Genomic DNA, 21837 nt, shown 5'->3' on the forward strand with positions numbered 1-21837 from the left:
AGGTTGTATGTTTGCCTATTTAAAATTAAATTACATTTAGCTAAAATCTGTACTGAGCCGATTACAGCGGCCACTTTCGCAGTTGTCTGCAGCACTGGCATGCTGGCACAAGTTACTGCCACGTACCACAACATGCCCTTTTTACTGAGACCCATGAACTGTAAGGACTTATTCTGAAAAGCAATTTCATCCCATATAACACACCTCTGTAGGTGTGCTAGAGTCCACTCCTGACTACCTGGTAAGTTCAATTTTGCAACCATAAGGCCTGGGCAGTATTTGGCCCCTTCTCCCTGTCAATTACAGTAAAAAGAAAAATAGAAAACACATTAGTAGGAGAACAATGATGTTAAAAATACTTACCAGTATGTCCAGGCAGGCTGCTTTAAGTAGAGTTATTTGGTCTGCAATGGTCAAACTTGTAAAGCCTGGCAATCGCTTTGCAAATTCCACTATTTTAATAATGCACTTTGTTGCAAGTTCACTGAATTTGTCCCAAAGCCCAAGGTCCAGTCGAACTCGATGATCTGCACTGGAGTTCTGTAAAGACAGACAGAAGGCACCATAAATCAACATGTCTCTTTCAGTAAACGGCTTTCAAGGGAAGGAAACAACAACCAAGTTTTCCTTCCAGAAGTACTTTCTATTAACATTCCAGGCATTTTCTGCAGCTTGCTGTTGGGATGTTGGTGGTTTTAAACTTGGATTAATAGCCTGAAAATTCCTTGGATATTTCTGTTACTTATGATTGCAGAGGTCATCTGTACATGGAATACAAACGAACTTAAACATTTCCAAATGCCACCATCATTATTCTTCCTTGCCATTATATAATAAGTGCATTGAGAAAGACAATTTACAGTTGTACCCCAGAAAATATAAATGAACAGTGGAAGAAGAATATCGGGTCCCCATCTGAAAAAAGCAGCACAATATTTGGAACACAGTTTCACATACTTAAGGTCTTACCAAATTAGTTCTACTTAATTTATCTGCTCTGTGGCTCTGCAACAGCTTTCTGAAGCTATGGTCTCCCATGACTTACAGAGCATTTCTTTACACGATGTTAAGAAAAACCCCATGTGTGCTGACAAATGCTATATGCTTATTTGATGGTGCATCTGACACTGTTTTGAAGTGTTACGAGGACATTCCAGTGGCATCTTTCAGAGACTGTTTCTATATATTCACCTATCTCAATCAAAAAGTTTGCTAGGATGCATAGCAAACTTGTGTTAAGTTTGTGATTAAAATCACATTTTCATACATTCAGAATAACCACTTAACCCCTGAAAAAGCTGAATGTGTCAGCCAAGAACCAGCTGACTCAAAAGCTGCTGTGACCCATTTGACACTAGCCCAACAACAGCCAGTGTCATGAAGAGACCTGGTGAGTTGATCCCGATCCACCCACGATTCCCACAGAGTGACAAGGAACAGGTAACAACGGAGCTCTGAAATACCCAAAGCTCCTCTCCTCCTGCCCTTGCGTGCAGCATATTCCCATTTTGCCAGCATATGGTCCAATGCTGTCTAGGATGCAGCCAGCATGATGATGTCCCCTTTCCCTATTTCATGAGCCACCAAGTTTAGTGTACATTGCCTTCAGCTTCTGGGTAATCTCCTCTTCATTGCAAGAGGAGTTTTACCTGTAAAAATATGCTGGTAACAAATCTGAAAAAGGTGTTGAGTTGCAGCCACAGAAAACCAAAGGCAGTTTCTCCCTTCCACCTCTTATCTGACCTTGTTGACTAACCAAGAAAGAGGCATCACGAAAAAAAGGCTCCCCTACTCCAAATAGGTGCCTGAGGCAGGCAAAGGAAAATCCCCTCAGACAGTGGTTTTCTCCCCAGCTGCTGACAAAGCTGATGTGATCAGCTGCCTCAGTCTTAGCTGGTTGAAGTTAAAATGTTAAATTAACTTTAAAATTAAAGTTAAATGAGCAGAGTCTCAACCTAAAAGTCTAACAGACATGGCAGATTAAATAGCCATCAAAAAGCATTCAATTTACACAGATCACACTTCCTTGGAGGAAACATCTCCAGTGAGCCTGCTACTATCACTACTGATGGGGAGGACGTCCACCTCCTTGGAAACCAGGGAAGCCATCATCTTGTCAGCTTTCTTCGGTTCACAGGAAGGACACAGGGCTGGAAGAGGTTGATGAGGGGATGTGGACTAAGCTCAGTTTGTCTGTGAAGCTCTGGATCCCCCCCTAGTGCTGCCTTCACAAGACACCACCACCATCAGGTGCAAAGACGAAAGTCCTGACGGGCCCCCAATGCACTGCCAGCCCAACATTCCCTCTAATTTGAAACAGGGTGGAGATTCAAGCCAGTAATATTTACATCATGCCCTAATTGCAAAAAATATATGCTAATCATACTGAACAGTTCAAAGCAGAATACGTGTTCTTTCCTGCTACCCCTCTTTTTAAGGGATAATAAATTAATTTCATCACTTCTATTTGAATTTTTATTCTGGGAACATCCTCTCTTTTGTTTTGTTTTTTTTTTTAAATGACAGAAGGAAAAATAGAAGAAAATGTCTTTATAATGCTAAACCTAAAGAATTGCCTTCAAAATGGTCCAAAACTAATGGGTTAACAGTCATTGTAATGCCCTTTGAAACATTTCTTTTGGCTACTGGAGTATGCATCCCTCAGATTTATTTTATTTCATCCTCAAGGACCTTGGTGAAATACAGTACATTGGAGAAAAAATAAGATCAAGATGTGCAGTCATTCAGGCTGTAATTAAATTTAATAGGCAGTTTATCCAGTTCATAGAAAGATGGCATAGCAGAGAGCTACACAAAGCAGAGCCTAAAGCAGGAAATCATTTTACAATAGGGTATCCATCTGGAAAAAAAGACGTTGCATGAAACCAGCAAGTGTGAACGAAATCTTCATCAGTATCATATGAGGTTACTTTATCATGCTGCAGTGCTGGAGATGGGAAGTTTGACGTGTCTTCTATTAAGAGTAATGCACAGCCATCTTAACAAATGTAAATCTAACTCACTATTATGCAAACTGAAGAGAAGGGGCAGTTAATAAAATATAAAATATAAAATATAAAATTCAAAATAACCAGATGTTTTATTATGCCGGGTGCCAGATCCCTCAGCATTGGAGCTAATGTGGTTTACACATTATCTTTGACATGCTACAAATGCAAAGAGTTTTAACATTCTATCTGTTAACAAACATCAATGCAAGTGTCACAGAAAAAAAAAGAATTTTTAGCAACATTTCTCAATATCTAAACCCCCAAACTAACTAAAAATCAATGTAGAGGTTGAACAATAAAACACGGGGTTAAAACAATGCACAATAGAAACTCTGATTAAATTTGCCTGGGGATCTCCTCTATCCATGCTGTGAAAAAGATGCAGATGCTATGACTTTTCCTGAATATTTTACTGAAGCGGTTTTTTGGGTGTCTTTTCCAGGAGCAGTCTCGCATGTTTTTCAGGCCTATGCACCAGTGCACATATGGTGGAACAATACTGTAATACACCCTAGTGGCATCTTTATCAGTGGAAAAGCCCAACCTTGCTATGAAATCCAATTAAACAGCCATTTTTGCCACATAAATTGATCCCATTTTTTCCATCATTTTTGTTTTTTCATTGCAGGCTGCTCTATCTCCACATTAACAATACGGGATGAGGTACTCGTGGAAACATACACAGTAGCAGAATCCCTACTGTCTTTAAAATCCACTTTACAAAGGAAACAAGGCTCACAGGGGCACTCTGCCCTAATCAAGAACACTCTCGATGCCTCTTTAGTAAAAGCAGCAACGCACTCCAGCTCCAGCAAGTTCACTGAGGACCACAGCACATGTTTCTGCTCAGTCCCAGCATCAGGAGATATATCTATATATAGATATATAGGTTTAGATATATATTCCTCTGCAATGGCACAGAACAATAGTCATGTAACTTTCAACCCCAGCACTTACAAAGGACCAAATGCTGCCAAGACGTGAAACCTCCTCACTTCCAGCAACCCAGATGAACCCGCAGCAAGGGTCTGCAGAGCCAAAATTATTTTCTGTTTTATCCTCCCTGTATCACAAGGCTGGATGTAACACAGCTGTAGACTTACAAATAATACCAGTCTCAAGGGACAAGCACTGTAGTTACACTCAATTATACTATAAAGTATGACATCTCCAGAGAAATTACTACGGCACTCTCTCTTACCTGGATGACAGTAATAAAACAGATCTATTTATGATGGACTCTTGGAACCCGTTACATTTAAACAGCTTGCTGATTCTCACCATTGGCAGAGCTATACTTGTCACTGCCCACCAAATGCAACTGTTAAATCAAATGACCCAGGGAATTTAATATGAGTGCTATTCTCCCATTATTTTAAGTAGACTTCTATTAACTATGCAAAGTATGGTAATTATTACAGATAGGGACACTTTTTCTTTTTAAAGAGCAGATGGATATTAAAAATGGTAATTGCAAATGCCTCCATTTTTTAACAGGTAAAAATACACAGTGTGTGTGTGTGTGTGGGGATCCCTCTGGAAAACTCAGGCTGCAGTACTCAAGAGCGAGAGGAGCCAGATACGCAAGCCAAACATCTGAATAGATTTTTTTTTTTATTGTATCTCTGTAAGGTCTTCTTTACTTCACATTCTTATGCTTAAAATTCTTTGCTCTTTTTAGCAACAGACAAAATCTTGTTTTAAAACAGTCTCACATAGCCAAAGGCACACAGAAGCCACGCTTGCAGAACAGTTTCTTCCATCCACCATTTCTACCAGCACGCAAGTGCAAAGCTAATGAAATTCAAGGGAATACATGTTGGTTCAATACACTCACTTCTCACCCCTCGCTTAGAGAATTAAATTAAAAACTCTAAGGTTATAAAAGCAATCTGTGTGCTCCTTAGTGTGAGAGTGCCATGCTTCATGACTGACAGCCTGCAGAACTGGGCATAAAAGCAGGACTGGTGGCAACTTTCTACCTGTACTAGATTGTTACTATCAAGAAAAGCAGAGTGGCATAGGTTTCTAGCTCCCCTTGGACTCAACATTTAGAAAAAGGGCTGCGTGCTCCTTTTTATTTGACTTCTGGTCTCTATTTCAAGTGTCTCAGATTATTGCCAGAGTGCCGCCGTTTGATCAGCAGCTAGTGGTGTTGTCCAAGCACCAAAGCTGTGCTCCTCTGACCAGCACACACACCTTCCACATTCCATATTCTCCCATATCCTCAACTGCTGCAGAAAGGCTTCTTCCCTGCTCCTGGGTTGATGGGCAGCTGGAGGTGAAGATAACCCTTAGTCCAGCCCCAGTGGTACTCTGTCCCTGCCACATCTGGGCAGAGACAGCATAAAAATGAATTAACATTGAATTCCTACCTAAAAAGCTGGAGTGGCCACCAGAGCTTAGCTAGATGAGAGATTTAAATGCCCTGCATTTCACATAGAGATTATCAGAATGCAGTAAGAAGACAGTATCTAGCACCACCTCTACTGGTTTTGATGTAGCTTTTGAAGGAAGCTGCATCATTCTCAAAGATTCAATGTAAACCAAAAATAACTCTTCCACTGTAATTTTGTTATTGAAACTTGTATGGCACCAAACCATGATGAAGCTGAAGGGACTTTGGCCACGTGCAGCAGTCTACTGTTGTAGCCTTCCAACAGACCAATGCTAAAACACGAAATCTCTTTCCTTGAGCTGTCTGATCTGGCCTGAGATATGAATGACCAATATCCAGCCTCAGAGAGAGTGTGGTCAGGTCATGGCTACTTGTGCTCCATAGACAGACCAGATTCATCCGTTCATTACTGAGATCCAGGTGCTGTCATTAAGGGCTCTGAAATTCCAACAGAGACACAGACTCACCATGGGGGTCACAAGGAACCTAAGGATGAATGCATCAGTGGTGGGTGTGATATGCAACAAGACCCGCTCCAATTTCATCCACTTGTATCATTTCAAGAGCTAAAATATTAATGATACTTAAGCGTCCAATACCTAACACAAGCACAGAGGTGCCCAGGTTTATCTTTCATCCCTCCAGGATCTTTGGCAGTTACCAGTACGCAGTACCATCACATCAGCTGCAGTGCACTCTGTTCTCAGAGAGAACATGTAAGCATATAACAACACGTTCCTGCTGGGAAGTACACTGATAGGTTACTCTGGGATAACCAGGCCACTTGCAGGGCAGCCTGGGAGCAATAAACTCTGGCACACGTACCAGCCTGGCTACATGTCCCAGCTGCAGACACATGATCACATCTCCTACACGGCATAAACTCACTGTCTTAGAACTGGAAAGATTTTCATACTTACTCAGAGGCACCCTTGGATTTGCAGGAGTGTGACAGCCTGTTTGGAAGACTGGGAAGATCTTCACTCCAAGACAAGGATGAAACAGCACATGCAGAGAGGAGGGGTGGAGGGCATTAAGCCAGGAATTTCTTTGAAGACACACTGTGAGTCCCACTGTCTCCAGCTTTGCCTTCAGTTATGTCACCAGCTGGCTGCTTCCAAGCTTCCAGCCTCACACACTGCACTAGTCCCTGTGGGTCTGCCTGTGCAATATTTACCAGCACGCCTACACTGACTGCTTTGACTACATCCCACCCAAGCAGGACGAGGACCAGAGAAGCATGCAGAGGACAGGCATCTTCTCCAGTGCTAACCAGTTTACGTGGGTCTCATAATTAAATGTGAAAAATGTTTGTGAAAATACTTTCAGCAACATGAAAAATACACTTTTTTTTCTAACATCACACCATATGTGCTTGCTTTTCTTGCACTTAAATACAAAGTCTTACACTTAGACCTGAGAGTTTTGAGCCTTGCACTTTGTTTTGTAAATAGATGAGTATGCCACAAAACAGCATCCTGCTTGCTAAAAAAGCGAATATTGATGCCACACAGGGATTTGTCTACATCACTCTGAGAAATTTAATGTTTGTTTCAGTAGCAGAAAATTTACTCAAAGCCTCTGGGGCTCGGTTCCACAGCTTCAGCTGAGGCTGGAGAGCAAGGACCATGGAGGCAGGTGTCTCCTTGCCCCAGGCATGCCACTCCTGAACTCCTGCTCTTGGCAATGAGAGAACATGCTTGACTACTTCAGAACCTTCTGCACATCCCTCTGAAACAGCCAGTGCTGCTGCAACCCACAGCAAGACCAGACCCAGCAAAGTCAGGCTCTGAACATTACCTAGTAGTTACTTTTTAGCATCTCTTTTATTACTGCATTTACAAATTTGACACTGAATTTTCTCTGAAATCAATAATTATCGCTGAACTTCCCTGTACTTAGCAACATAGATACATATAGAAAAGAAATGGTTTCCCTGACTCATCTCTGGAGATATTCCCACATTACGGAACTTCTTGATAGGGTGAGCTGATTTTTTGTTTCTAAAAGCAGCAGAAGTTTTTGCTACTTTGTGGTATTTTGGTAGACTGAGAAAGGATGTGTAATTTTTGGGGTTGTCCTCTGCAGAGCCAGGAGTTAGACTCGATGATCCTTGTGGGTTCCTTCCAACTCAGGATATTCTTTGATTGTACGAACAAACTTCAAATGAGCAATTTGGAAACTGGTTTATACTTAGACATTTCATATTTTCCTTGACCTTGGTAGCTTTGGGACTATCACCAGTAATCCAGCAGCATTTAAGAACTCCCTACACCTGCAAAGTTGTAATCTGCTGACGCACAAGCAGAGATCACGTCTTTGGAAGCCAACAAATTTCTAATGAATAATGGAATGTAACTGACTCATGGACTCCGAGCTCGTCATTTGGCTGGATTAATCCTTCAGTCAGTCTCTCATGATAGCGCTAAGTAAAGCTTACAGTTAAGTGCAATTTCTCTTCCCCAGCATGCGTTTGTACACATACCTGTGTTTTTTCATGACTAAGGAGGTGCAAGGAGTGCATCTACTACTGCATCTATTTAGAATGCCTGAAGCCTCCAAAACTCACATCAATTCCAGGCATATTCAGAATGTATGTGACTCAAACCATACTCACTGTAGTGTATTTTCCCAGCTGGCAGAGTGAGGGGAAGGTTTCCTGGTGAGCTTTCCGGATCTTCTCAGTGAGATCATCCAACTCTGCTGTCATTTCATAGTTTTCTGTGGACTCCTGCTTTGAAGGTTCCTTCTTCTTTTTGTTTCTATCATTTCTGACAGCTGTAGAAAAAGCAGAGATACAGATCACATAGGGTTATTCAGATCGACCCACGCTGCTTTTGCTGCTCTATTTCAAAACACTGCAAGATGCTTTTATATTAGACGTGAATTATTTTAAGTGAAGAGAAAAATGTTATATGCAGAGAGAGCAGTAATGCAAGCTTAGTTATTTAAGAATAATTTAACAATTAAATGTAACAGGTAATGATGAAACCAAACTTGCACCAGTGTTTCTTTTGGAGGTACCATCACACTCCCACAGTACCTAACTTTCAAGGAAGTCTACTGCAACTTAATATATAATGTGTCTCAGTAACTTTGCGAGGTGGGATTTTTTTCACTGTATCACTACAGCTGTGCATGGTGAACAGTGAAGTTCTCTGTAGTGATGCATTTGGTATTTCACTGGATGTGAACAACACTAAAAAAAGACCGCAACTGTCTTTCTTCTTAAATATCTCAGTATGGAAGACAACAAACCCCCATACTAATACAAGCTCCACCAAGCAAAAGTTACTTAAAAGGAAAGTTAAATGTGAAAACAGTAAATGAAAGAAGATGAAACATGTTAAACTCAAGCTCTGAAGATCAAAGGAGAAGCACAAACACTTGAAAGAGTAAAAATGGCAGTGAAGCTATCTAAAGTTGCTTGCCATCTGCTTCTGCACTCAGATCAGCCTTCTACCTTCCCCCGGCCGTGGGGGATTACTGGAAATATGCATCGTGCAGCACTCGTGCTGTAATTGATTTCCCACATATTTGTGTTTTGTAATAAAATATGACAGCTGCTCCATCACCATACCACTCTTTGTTCTTTTAATGAAAATAGCTTAATTTTACAAAATGTGCCCAGGAGATAAGCCTATGTCCACAGTATTGCCAGTAATTGTGAATTTTATCAAGAGACTTGTTGTTAGCTAGAGCTAACATCTTAAGTGTAACCAGATGCATAAGGCTTTACAACAAAGCCAAGCAAAATCAATCCCTCTCCCCAGAGACCCCATGTCAATATTAAACACCCTGAAGACTAAATGTTACTGGATAAATAAAACCAGTCCTAACATTATTAGTGTTCAAAACCTCATGATATTTATAACAAGGCCCTAAACTCAGAGGGTGTGGCTGGTGGGTTTTGGCACACGTGAGGATAGTCAGGGATTTTTGGATGGTCAAAGATCTGCTGATTCTTATTTGTACTGTCCTGCCCCAGAAAGTGCATCTATCTGTGCAGTAGGGAGGGAAGCACAAAGCCATCTCCATGCCAGCTCTTTTCCCCTGTGGGTTCCCCAGGCCCATCTCCACATCTTCTGTGGTTGCTTCCTACATGCAACAGAGCAAACCACAAATCATCAGAAGGAGCAGACAAAATAGTGGGCTGGGAAAGCATCAGAGTCAGGGGCATCTACAGAAATAACATATTGTATGTAATAGAAAACAAGGATTAGATGGGATGAATATTTTTTCTCCTTCATGAGGCCATTAGGCACATACTCCATGCAATCTACAGCTCTGTTTTTCTCACTAAAGGTTTGACTTTGCAACTGAGAGACCTCTGACCCAGATCATTCACATATTTTAGGGATAATCTTGACTTTAACTGTGTGACAAACCTGCACTGAAGTCAGTCATGTGCTTGGCTGGATCAGGGCTTGGATGTTGAGCACCCCATTGGATTAAAGCCTAACCCTGAACACCAGGAATTTTGGTGTTCAGAGAACACAGATCCAAAGGAGACCAGGAACGGTGGATTGAAAAGGCACCTTCTTGTGAAAGTTCAATGCTAGCAGTGTAGTCAGGTTTAGAGGACTAGACTGGATCTCCCCTGCTTCCTTTTACAAATATTCTCTAAAAGCCAGTGCCCTGATTTGTTTGCTGGATCCCAGATTAGAGAACAAGTATGGTATTTTGCATTGTAAAAACATCCGGGACCGACAGGTACATCTCAAGTGCTGCAAACTGCCACTGCACTTCAGAAGCAAATCCTCATCACTGCTGTACTTGGGAGATAAAAGAGCTCCTTGGAAAATTCTGTAAACTCCTACACAACTGCAAAGAGCAATAAGCCTTTGTCATAAAGCCCCATTAACTTATAGCTGTACAATCTGATTGACAAATTTGCCAAACAGGTGGCCCCAGCAGCTACTTCCCTCAACAGCTTTGAACTCCTCGTGGAAGATCAACGCATTATTTAGGCCAGGCTTTGAAGCAGGTGCCAAGAGCTCCCACAGCCTAGGAGATAACTCTGGCAGGAACCATGCCATGCTCCTGTGCTACGCTAGCACTGCTCCCTCTGTACCTGCAGCTGTACCTGAAGTCCCGTCCCCTCCAAAGGCCAACAGAGGGGAACTCTGCTGGTCAACCCTCATCAGCAAATTGGCCCAGTTCCACCCTCTTTCTTTTTGGATGCAAATCATTAAAGGGTAGGAAGGGGAGAAGTAACACATCCTGAACACTAAGAACAGGTTTTGCTCATCATTAACTTTCTCATACGATTCTGATAGCTTTTAATAATAATAATAATAATTATAAACTCTGAATAACATTTATCTTCTTGCTTTATTCACTAAGACTGCATTAGACATAGTAGTGTTTCTATATTCCCCGTAAGAAAATGTAATAAGGTGCACCCAGGTTCCAAAAATATAAAGAATTTTGATAACACTGAACTATTAAGCAGATTTAGCTACAAGTACAATTCAACTCAGAAAAAGATTAAGACAACACTATGTTTAAAAGAGTTAAATAAAAACACATAAACACACACACACACATTTACCCTGTAAATTTAAAAACCATCACTGCTCTGGGAACAGGAACTGTCACACTGCATGTGGGAAGGATTTTGGATTACAGCTTATGCTTATGTTACATAAGTCACACCTTTTTGTATCTTGATCTTTACATGCATATGATCACATCAATCCCTGATGAAATTCCACTGCCTTTTAATGATGATACGCCAGTGATGAATCTGTGTCACAGTTAATGCTACCGTAGAAAACTCAGGTTATGAATTTCATTACTTGTGCACTAAATTCTGACTTGATGGCTGCATTATTTAGGAGCCCCCAACAGGGGACAGTATGTAAGCTCTCTTGCCCTGACAGAAATTCTGGAAGTTAAAAAAACCTTACACAAACAAATAAAGTGGTGGTGTGGGGAAAGAGAATGAAAAAAGATGTATCTTGATACTTTAGGAAGCCAGGTCTCAACACTGCTTGGACGGCTGAGCAACACATACCCACACCTGAGCACGTCTGCTCCGATCCATCTTCCTGTGACAGCTTCCCTGTCCCCTCAACACACATGCTAGGACTTGCACTTCCACACCCAGAAACCTCCAGGCAGCAGCAGCAGGGTTCGCAGGCCGGAGAAGGCACTTTTGGCTGCCTTAGGTTTAAGGACCAGCCTCTACCTTCAAATGTCCAACCCCCAACCTGATGGTAGAGAGGCAGAACATCATCTCTTGTCCCATTCAATCTGTTCTCCTCAGCCCAGGTTTGCCATGTTTTCCTTAGCCTCAGATACACTTTCCCTCTTCTGCTTGAAGTGATGGGCTTCAAAACAAAAGTTGCAGGAAGGATGCACCTGTTTTTCAAGGAAAGCAGAGTCTGCTGTAGATGAAACTAAGTATAGGAAAGACAAAAATGTCTTCCCTCTGAGGACCCTGGTGCTCTCATTTAGTAACCACGTAGCAATTCTCCTGCTTGAGCAGGATCATTTCAAGCATGTCATAATGCAGGGAATTGGCCAGTCTTAAACGCAAGCCCCTCAGGTCCACCAAACTTAGCTACTGCTTGGCCTAAGAAGGTCTGGGATCCAGCTCAAGAGGTTTAGACAGTTTCTAGATAATCAAGTAAAATCATGGAATAGCCAGTGTTTGTACATTCCTTTCTCAAAGGTGGCACAAACATTTCCAAGGGAGAAGAACTGCTGCTTGCAATGCAATTTTTCCAATTACTTGCATACCCTGTGTTTCCCAAGATGCCCAGAAGATAGACAGACAGAACCTTTCATATATTATAATGATTAATCAGCTATAAATTCATTACTTGAAATGCTATCACTGCAGTTTTGCCTCTCTGAGATCTCCATGACCTTTGAAGAGCTCTGTGTACTAGTTAACTGGTTTTGTTCCTGTAGCAACAACCACTAGTGCTTCCAGTTAGTTCACATTCCTGTAAAACCACACTTCTCTTGTCCCCAAATATTTTAGAAGTTACTTGTTAAGCTAACAAACCTCAAAAGCACCATAAAGCACACAGAGCAAGTCAGTAATTGCACAGCGCTGGGCGCAAGGTAGGTTTGCAGAAAGACTCCTTTTGTTTGCAAACCCCCACGAGAAGAGAAATGGGAGGTGAACTGAGGCAGGAACGCTGCAGACCTGCCAGTTCTCCCTTCTGGGCAGAGGCTTCTCTCCCGCCTGCCCTCCTGCCCCTGGGAAGCCCATCTGTCCCTTACCGAACACCAGGCAGCCTTGGCAGGCAAATGGTGCCACAGGCGGCAAAGCGGCAAAGCTCAGCACTGCAGCTGGGGATTCCAGGAGCACCAAGCTGTTTGCTAAGGTGGAAACCCACAAGCCTTGCAAGGCTCCTTCGCACTCTGGCTTCTCCAATTCCAGAAGTAGCTGCTAAAAAATTTCTAATTCTGCACAAGTTAGCAGCTGTGGACAATTTCAGTCAAATATGCATAACGCTTACCTATTGTCAATGCCAAGTTTGCTCCATCAGGATCAATGCCCCACATACACCATGCATTACTCTTCAATCAACTGTGCTAGCGGTACTGAATGGCAGTCCATAAGGATATCTTTCCCAACAGTTACCTTGGAAAACCTCAAAACAAGGGAGACTTAGCAATCCTGATACTGCTCTGCTGCTGAACGAGGCTCTCTGACCCCATGGTCAAAGCCAGCACACAGCTGGGCATCCCAGGCAGCTCCCAAGCCCAGGAGTTAATGGAAGCAGGTATAGAAATGGGAAAATTCGAGGAGGTTGATTTTCCCATCTACAGTGTAAGTTAAGGAACAAAATAACCACCTTGAAAGCCACACAAGAATGCTTGACAAACCGACAGCCATCAAATCAGAACACTGAGACTCCCGTCTACACGTTAACAGCAGTGCAATCGCAAGCCAAACATATTAAAATATGCAGAACACCAGGTAGTTATAAATAGACTGATTTTCCTATGTCGTGATTTCCAGATGAAATAATGTTTTCTTTTAGGCAAAACAGCTCAGTATTAAAAAAACCCAGGAAACTATTTTAAAACAAATTCCCATGCCAAAACTGGGCTTTCACATGTGGAGAACGATTGAAGGCAAAGCACATTTCAAACGCAAACCTCTCATTTCTAATGGACAAAGCCAATAGCAAGTACACAGTTGCACAAGGGGCTTACAAACCCAAAACACATTGAAACCTGCATATTTTGTAGCTGATTTAGAGAAATCAACCATGTCAGCTGTTGGGTAACATTTGCCACAAGAAAACATCTCAAATTAAGTGAGATACTATCTCTCTACAGACACATATCAAAATTAACAGGGAGCACAGAGAAACAATCATGGAAGACATTTCATAAGCACCTGGCACGCTATCATTTTTCCCCAGGCACAGAGCGAGCACATATATTACAGAATTGAAGCCCCCCCCGGGTTTCCTATTGAGAAATAACATTCAGCTATGGCAAACCCGCCCCGGCCCATGCGCCAGGAACCTCAGTTCAACCACAGGGGAACACACCACAAATCCAGAGGACATCGTCCTGTCAGCTGCCTTCACGTACACTGGCCCTTCCAGCCACTGGTGGTATTTTTTTTTTTTTGAGGAAGGTGAATCTGAACTCTGCCTTGCAGCTTTGTATTATTCATTACATAATTGCTATGTTTTATTAGAAATATGATCTATTATAACCTTGAATACGGTAACTTAAATGACATTGAAAATTAGATTATTCTGATTATTAGAGAAGTGAGAAAGGTACTAAACATTTGTAAGGCTGATAATCAATCAGTGTACCCATCTGAGTGCAATAAAAATCAATCAGGAGCTACTGTGTTTAAATCTAATTTTTTAAGCATGACATTTTCTTCTGAGTTTCTTTTTTAAATGTCACCCTCTTCTACAACAGTGATTGATTCTATCCCCAGGGACAGTTAACTCCAACTGTTTTATTCATTGCACTGAGCTCTTGGATCCACAGTCTTTTCTAAATATCAAATTAATGACAACAATAATATTTTCATCAAAATGTGAAATTCAGAAATAGGCGTTCATGGAATCAAAGCAGCAAGAAGCATGGCAGTGTATTTAAATTGCTTCAAATACCAGGGACCTTTCAACTAGCAAGCAGTGTACTTTATTTAACACAGAAAATGGTAGAATTCTGTGTCCCTCCAGTTCTCTTCTTTCCCCCCATAAAAGAGAAGGCCAAGAATTTGCTTGTTTAAAACATAATTCATTTAGAAATGTTTCAGAAGTGAACAATGAATCACTGGCTATAGGGAGGCTGTGAGTAATTACCTATGCCTTCAAAATAACCTTATTAGGCTATTGTAAGTATAGGGGAGACCTTTGATACCTATAGCCTAAGGGCCTCTATTTTTCCATTCATGCACAGGGGATTTATATGGTTATATCCTATTATAACTGACGAAAGCAACACATCTCCCATTTATGTATGAGGATAACTGCGGGGTTAATATATCAAGAACTGAGTTATAAGAACGGGTTTCATTATATGAATGAATGATACAAATGGATGCTCTACAGCTTTATTTAACTGGCCTGAAACTTGATCTGTGGTTTCAAGGATTCCCATCAGACTGAAAATTTTATTTTTGACATGAAATTTGGCACCTGCTATTGTCACATTCCTGAAATATTAGTAAAGGGAATGAGCAAAAAAAGGAGTTTCTAGCCCCTTGAAGAAAAATAATACCAACTGAAATCAGACTTAGGACCAAAACTGGAAAGCTAATGCCCAACAACAGGTTGAGAAAAATACCCCTTGAAAATAGCTGAAAGGTATGCCTTTGGTATTCTTTTATCTATTTATTTTAAATTATTAATTATATTGTTTCACTTTCTTTTTTTTTATTATTAAGACATCCAGAAGCCAAAAAGAGCAGCTAGCGTACTTGAGATATCTAGAACTGCCAATCCAAGACCCAAAAACACTGCTAAAGGAAAACAAATGTTTCTACGGGCAGATTTGGCTTGAATGTTGCAGGACAGGACAAAAAAAAAAACCCAAACACCGAAAACCCTTAACCTGTTTCCAAGTGTATAAATATACCACTAATGCCGACCTTTATATTGACTACAGTATTTCAGGACTGGTTCAAGTTCTGAAGAATATGCCAAACACAGTAATAAGTGCCCAAAGAATAAAAATCAGGACTTCAGAAATACGAATGGAAACCTCCCCAAACAGGTTCTAAGAACAAATGAGAAATGAAGAAGTTGCAAAAACAGAAATATAGCAAACAAGTGGAACAAAAACAGAAGAAAATGTGTTTTGCAGTATGTAAGTGTGGGCAGGCAGAGGGGAGAGCACAAGGAGCAGCTGAGTCAGAGCCAGGATGTATAGGGCACAGCATCTATACCATGAAATGAAATGAAAGCAGACTCCTTGGTATCCCTTACCATCTCTCTACATACTGCAACCAAAGCAGGTGGAGAGATGCGATTATACCTTTAATGATAAACTGTTTAAATAGCATTTGCCCTGTGATTTCCATTTTCAAAGTGCTTTAATATCATCAACTAATTGGCAGCGTGAAACAGGATAATCCACACACTCTTAGCAGCTGATGTTTAAAGAGCTATTGAAGGTTGTTAGCATTAACAATTGCAGGCAGAATAAATAACTAATATCCCCATGAAGACCCACCAACATATCTGCAATGGAAATAGCCTAGCCATACTCACTGACTCAGATAAAATTTACTCACTGATAGATTTCTATCTGTATTTCACATAAGCAACACCTCAAGTTACTTAATATAGTCAGAAATTCCCATATGCGAGATGGAGCATCTCCACAGGCAGGTCTTGCAATGTCCCTGTGCATCTTGTGCTGCTGTTGAATTAACCTACTCATCTGTCATTCCCCCCTAGTTCCTGTCCTGCCCCATCTCTCTCAGTATTCTGCATGAAATCAGTCACTTCCTTATTCTCAACGAAAAACCTGCAATTTTTATTAAGATCTACCATGCCACTTGCAACAGATTTGCAGAGTAATAGCATCCTCCCCTTCCCTACTCAGTGCTGGAATGGGAAGGAGCTTTGGGAATCAATCACTCCATCTAGGGAGGTTTCCCAAACTTACAGGGCTTCTGTGGGTAACCCACCATGAAATGCCAGCCTGCAGCAGAATCCCCATGAAACTCAAACCCTCAGGGAAACAAAGCATTGTGCTTACTATCTACTGTTTTGGCTGCCAAGATCCAAGTGGATTTACTAGTAACTTCTGTGGCAGTCTAGATAAAATTCTGCATGCAGCTGGTTAAAGAGAAATACTCCGGGGAACCAGAGGACAGCTTTTCTGGAATTGCAGTGTCTTAACACGTTAGCTAAAAATATACAAGACCATAAGTGCAATGTGATTATTCTTTCTCTTCCTTACAGCTGAAGTGACCAAATGTATACACAGCAGCTGAAAAACATTTCTAAATACTCAGCCTGAAAATAAATTTCTATTAAGCCATAGTGAGTTTCTTTTACCATAGGCCAGGTAAAGAAAAAAATCCCTAAATTTCAAACTCTGAACTTTCAGTCAGGAATCACTAAGAGGCCATTAAATCTGTCTCATCTGATTTCAGCTGTTCAAGTGCCCTTTCGAGCTACCTTCTCAAAGCAACTGCCCTTTTGAGCTACAATCTTGAAGCCTGGTATACTAATTCTTTATGGATAACTGATTACAGGTAAAAATATCCTGAACCTGACCTTTCTCTACAGGTCACCAAAAGGTAAATCAGTCTACTCATCTACACATATTACATGAATTTCTCTTAGGAGACAGTTATGGTAGTACAATGCCTCACAACTGGGAGATGCTGGGGTTATCCAAAGTCCTCAATTCAATTTGTTGGGCATTATCCAGGACCACTGATGGCCAGAGAAGTGCATGGCTGCAAGCTAAGACCAGACACTGCACCCTATTCCTGCCCACTGCCTGGCCCGACTGCAGCACTTTACACTTCAACCTGCTGCAGCTATTTTATTTCTCCTCCTAACACACACAGAAGAAAAGAACATGACTTGTGTTTTACTTAACTGGAAAGCTACCCACCATGACAAATTGCAAGCTCTTTCCTGACAACACCATTAACAGACTCCTTCAACTAAACAGCTTTCCATAATAAGCGCATTCATTCAACATAATGACTGAGTCTCAGCTACAGGACAAATTCCGATCACGTATGATAAAACTGACTTTATGGGACAGCAAATGGAAAGGCTACAAAAAAAATAAAAAAGGACACGAGCTGGAAGACCCCTTCCCTTTGCTTGCACATGGACATTTAGGACCCAGGGCAATGGCTCTGCAGAAGGAAGAGCAGAAGTTCAGTAACAATACCAAGACAGCGTGTCACTGCATTTCTCCATTTTATTATGGGTGGTTTCATGCAGTGAACACAGTCTAGCTTTCCCCAAAGAGGATTCACTCCTACATTACTTACCAGAATTAAAAATAACAGCCCCAACTTATCCCCACTGCTGTTTTTGTCTTGTAGTGGTGCTACTCCACCGATCGCAGCGGAGTCCTATTAGCGCAGAACTACAGTAGCGTAGTGGGAGATCAGGTCTAATATCGGTATCCGCAGATGGATAACACCGCATTCATACCTAAGTTTCATTTCTTTGTTTTGCCCCCAAGGCTAAATTTCACATTTGTACCTCCTGGTGCCTTGTGCAATTGTGTAAAGGTGCATCTAGCGAGAGAGCTGCCAACTGACAACACGTCTGAAGAGGCTTGCGTGCGCGGTGTACTTCATCAAGCACAAAGAACACATTGCCTCCCGCAACCGTAAATTGAGCTCATGAAGGCGGAGGAACAGTTGTTCCCGGCATGTTTTAAGAAAGGGAGCTGCAGTCTTGAATCGCGGCGTTAGCCTGCACTACAGCTTGCAGCCCTGGCCTCCCACTAGGCCAGGGACAATAAAAGCAAAGAAATAGCTCAGCTACTATTTACCTATTCCTCTGAAGCAAATGTGCAAAACATGCCATTATGAACTCACACACATTCCTTCCTAAGGGCAAAGGCTTGCTGATACTCCTACTAATAAAACAAAATAAAACAGAATTGAGATTGGGAGGTTATTTCCATCTCTCAAGGTGCCAGGATTGGCCCCCAAAGTGGAGGGCAGGGGGGACAGAGCGTGAGCCCCACAACCACACTCAACCTCCCTGCTTGGGCTTCCCTCCTGACTGCCTGAAGCTGCTGCCGAATGACCTGCTCCACCATGAGAGGCAGCCCAGCAGCAAGAGAAGGGAAGAACTGTACCACTTAATCAGGTGGACCTAAAAGCACTGCAAGATCAGCCAAAAAAAAATTACCTGTTTATGTCTCACACTGATGCATAGTCCAACACAGCTGGTGGGCCAGCACCGGCCAGGGGCCTTGGACTGCAGGTGGGTTGGATTTTTTAAAGAACAGTCCCTGTTTTTTAAACTGTTTTGCCATATTACTACAAGAAAAACTTAATCAAACGGGAAAATAGCATGCTCAGACAACACTATTGCGTCTCACGGCATTGTAGCATGTTGTTTACATCCTCTCCCTTCCCAAAAGCTGAGCAACTGGAATAAACAATTTGCAGATTCGTTGTTAGGGTGGAGTACTTTTTCTTAGGATTACATTGTCCTTTTTTCACAAACTGGAACTTAAGGAGAAAGCAAGGAGTGAGGTCAGGGGACTTCTTTTTCTTTCCATCTCAGGATTTCAGGAAAGCCGCACAGAGCCAGCCAGCAGGCTCAGGGACCATCAGGCTGGCAACATCATTGGATTCCCATAAAAGCCCTGCTGAAGCTGGCTGCTGCCACAGGTAAACAATGTTATTCACTTTCAGCTTTAGAGTCTCACTGCCCACCCTGAAGCACTACACCCACGAGCTGAGGCACTTGAAAGGCCTTTCCCTCCCAGGTTTTTCTTCGGATCCCTTTCTGCCATGCATGGCATTACTCGGCACTGAGCCCCAGCCAGGCTCAACCTGCAGCAGCTGACGCCCCAGCTCACGGCCAGGATCTCTGTGCCTGGGACAGCAGCCGGTTTTGCTCTTCGAAGCAAATGGTGACTGGGAGACAAAGGCTGCTGTTTGTACCTTTAATAAACATTGCTCCATCCATAACTCACATGCAGAAATACTGCTTCTCATCTATTAATGCAGGCTCTCCAGACATCTGTACTCCTGCTTTATGTAGAGGCAAAAGCATCACAGCATTACGGGGTCGAATTCCCTTAACACACCTGCAGCAACCTCAGCTGTTTCAGCACTCACGTTATGACATGAATCACTCCACAAGCCTGCACCTAATTATCAGACTGTCTATTTTGATATATCTTATCTTTTATGTACAATGCCAAAGAAGTTCTTCTAAAATACATTCCAACTATTCTTTTATTTAAGAAAAAAAAATTGCTTTCTTGTCTGGGACTGTAATTCTAAAATAGTAGGAGTAAGTGGACCAGATTATTTTAAAAAGAAGGCATGCTAGTAACTACAGGACTGGCTTAAAGAGCTTAATTCTGTCAGACAGGGTCAAGCAGCATCAAATCCTGATTTCTCCGTAAGATCTTTTAAATATCCCCAGTAAAGCCAGCACATAACCTTTTTACATTAAGCACTTTCACAGTACACCAGATCAGCCTGATGTAGTGATCATACAAGGAGCAAAGCAGACAGACACTTTTTTCCAGGAAACAGCAAGATACTAAAAAAAGCAGCCTTTTTATTGTTGATTTGAAATCAAAGTGATTACTGAGGGCTCTCCAACTTCCAGGGCAAGACTTAGTCCACACAAGGGAGTTCATTTTGAGAAGCCAAACAGGCAGCAGGTCAACACAGAGTTAACTCAATAAAATAATAATTTCTACTTGGATAAACTGACCTAGTTTTCCCAGACTTCTCCATGAAAACAAAGGATGCAACTTGGACATGAGATGACATCTGAAAGGGAAGCCAAGGGCTGGGCAAGGAGACTGAATTCAACACAGAGCTGGTCGTTAACTAAATGAGGGTGGTGGTCCCTAGCTGGCATTAGAAATGACTACCGAGCACAGGATTAACTGGCATTACTGGTGGTTCCTACTCCCATCTTATCTCATTCGTGCCAATGACAAATCTTTCATGTCCTTCAACAGTGTGGGTTTGGGCCCTGAACTCATCATACACAGGTTGGATGCCTCCTTGCAGCTAGGATGGTCTTCTCCAAGACTGGTAAGTGCAAGATGCAAGACACACTAACAGAAGGGTTTCTACAAGGTCCTCAGAATATTATTCCAGAGCTACAACTGTCATGGGATGCACTGGCTGAAAACTCAGATTTCCAAAAGCAGAGGTTTATTCAGTTCCTGAAAGAGCTGCCGAACATCCACCTGCCCAGCCAGCTGCAGGACTGCCCCAGAGCCCCAGGCTGCATGGCAGACACAGCGCAGGCAAGTCCCCCAGGGCCTGGGATGCACATCGTGGAGGACAGGAACAGACAAGGCTCCTTCCCGGCCCCCCTCATAACTCATCCTGAGATTTTGCAAAACACAACAGTGCGGACAACTCAGCATTTTGGGATTCAACCCAGTGTTATTTTCTGCAGAGCCTTGTTGTGCTGGAACACCTCCAACCAGCTCAAGTTAAACAATTTGCCCAGAGAAAATGTTCAATGAAGGGGAAACATAAAAGTATGTACAGAAAGAGGCCTGAGTCCCCCTCTTTTCTAATCCATCACACAGTATTAGAGATTAAATACTCATTAAAAATATATATAATAAACTGTTAAGACAGGATATCTAGTGATTCCTCTTAATTGCCTCGCTTTTCCCACACCTCAGTTTCTAGGGAATATTTTTAAATATTCCTCCTCCATTAGTGCAAGGCCCCTTTACCATGGGGTTACCTCACCATTTCATCCCCTCAGCAAGAAAGAAGACCCCAAAAGTCATGGGGTTTAATACTGCATACCCTGTAAGAGGCAGCTGATATGTCTGTACAATTTTATGTATTTTCATGGCTTACAGTGCTTTAATTCTAGTAGGAAAAATGTTCCTAATAAACATGTGAAGTAGCTATAACTGACTTAGAAAACAAGAGGAAAAGTTGCCAAGAAAAAACTTTGACTCTCTTTAGGACAGGCAGAATTTAAGCCTTCTGCAGAATTAAAGGAATAAAATATTTATGCTTATTCTCCTCTGCCCCTGTGTACTTTTTCCTGTGTTATGAGAGAGGTTTGAACATAAAGGGGCTTCTTTTTCTTAATAACAGCTATCCTCTTGCTTTTACTTTTTATCTTTTTTATTATTATTATTTGCACTCCTTTTCAATTTAAAATTGTGTTCTGGATGTTCTGACTTAATAGCACTGTTCACCTGAAGAGGCATCCAAAGAGGGGGAAAAAAAAGAAAAATATGCATTGAGCTTCCCTTCCA

General features: G+C 41.8%; 1 protein-coding gene across 4 annotated transcripts in view; it reads right to left on the reverse strand.

The window, feature by feature from the left end:
- RARB (retinoic acid receptor beta) overlaps nt 1–21837 on the reverse strand; it is a 325063-nt gene that overhangs the window by 13267 nt on the left and 289959 nt on the right. For all 4 annotated transcript variants that reach the window (XM_039384807.1, XM_039384808.1, XM_027722018.2 and 1 more), the window contains 2 exons: nt 8027–8187; nt 364–540 (listed from right to left, as the gene is read on the reverse strand). In XM_039384807.1, the coding sequence (XP_039240741.1) occupies nt 364–540; nt 8027–8187 (338 nt within the window). The remainder of the gene's footprint in view (nt 1–363; nt 541–8026; nt 8188–21837) is intronic.

Source organism: Pipra filicauda, unplaced genomic scaffold (assembly GCF_003945595.2).
Source record: "Pipra filicauda isolate LSUMZ 115617 unplaced genomic scaffold, ASM394559v2 scaffold379_size694699_pilon, whole genome shotgun sequence".
Classification (NCBI taxonomy): domain Eukaryota; kingdom Metazoa; phylum Chordata; class Aves; order Passeriformes; family Pipridae; genus Pipra; species Pipra filicauda.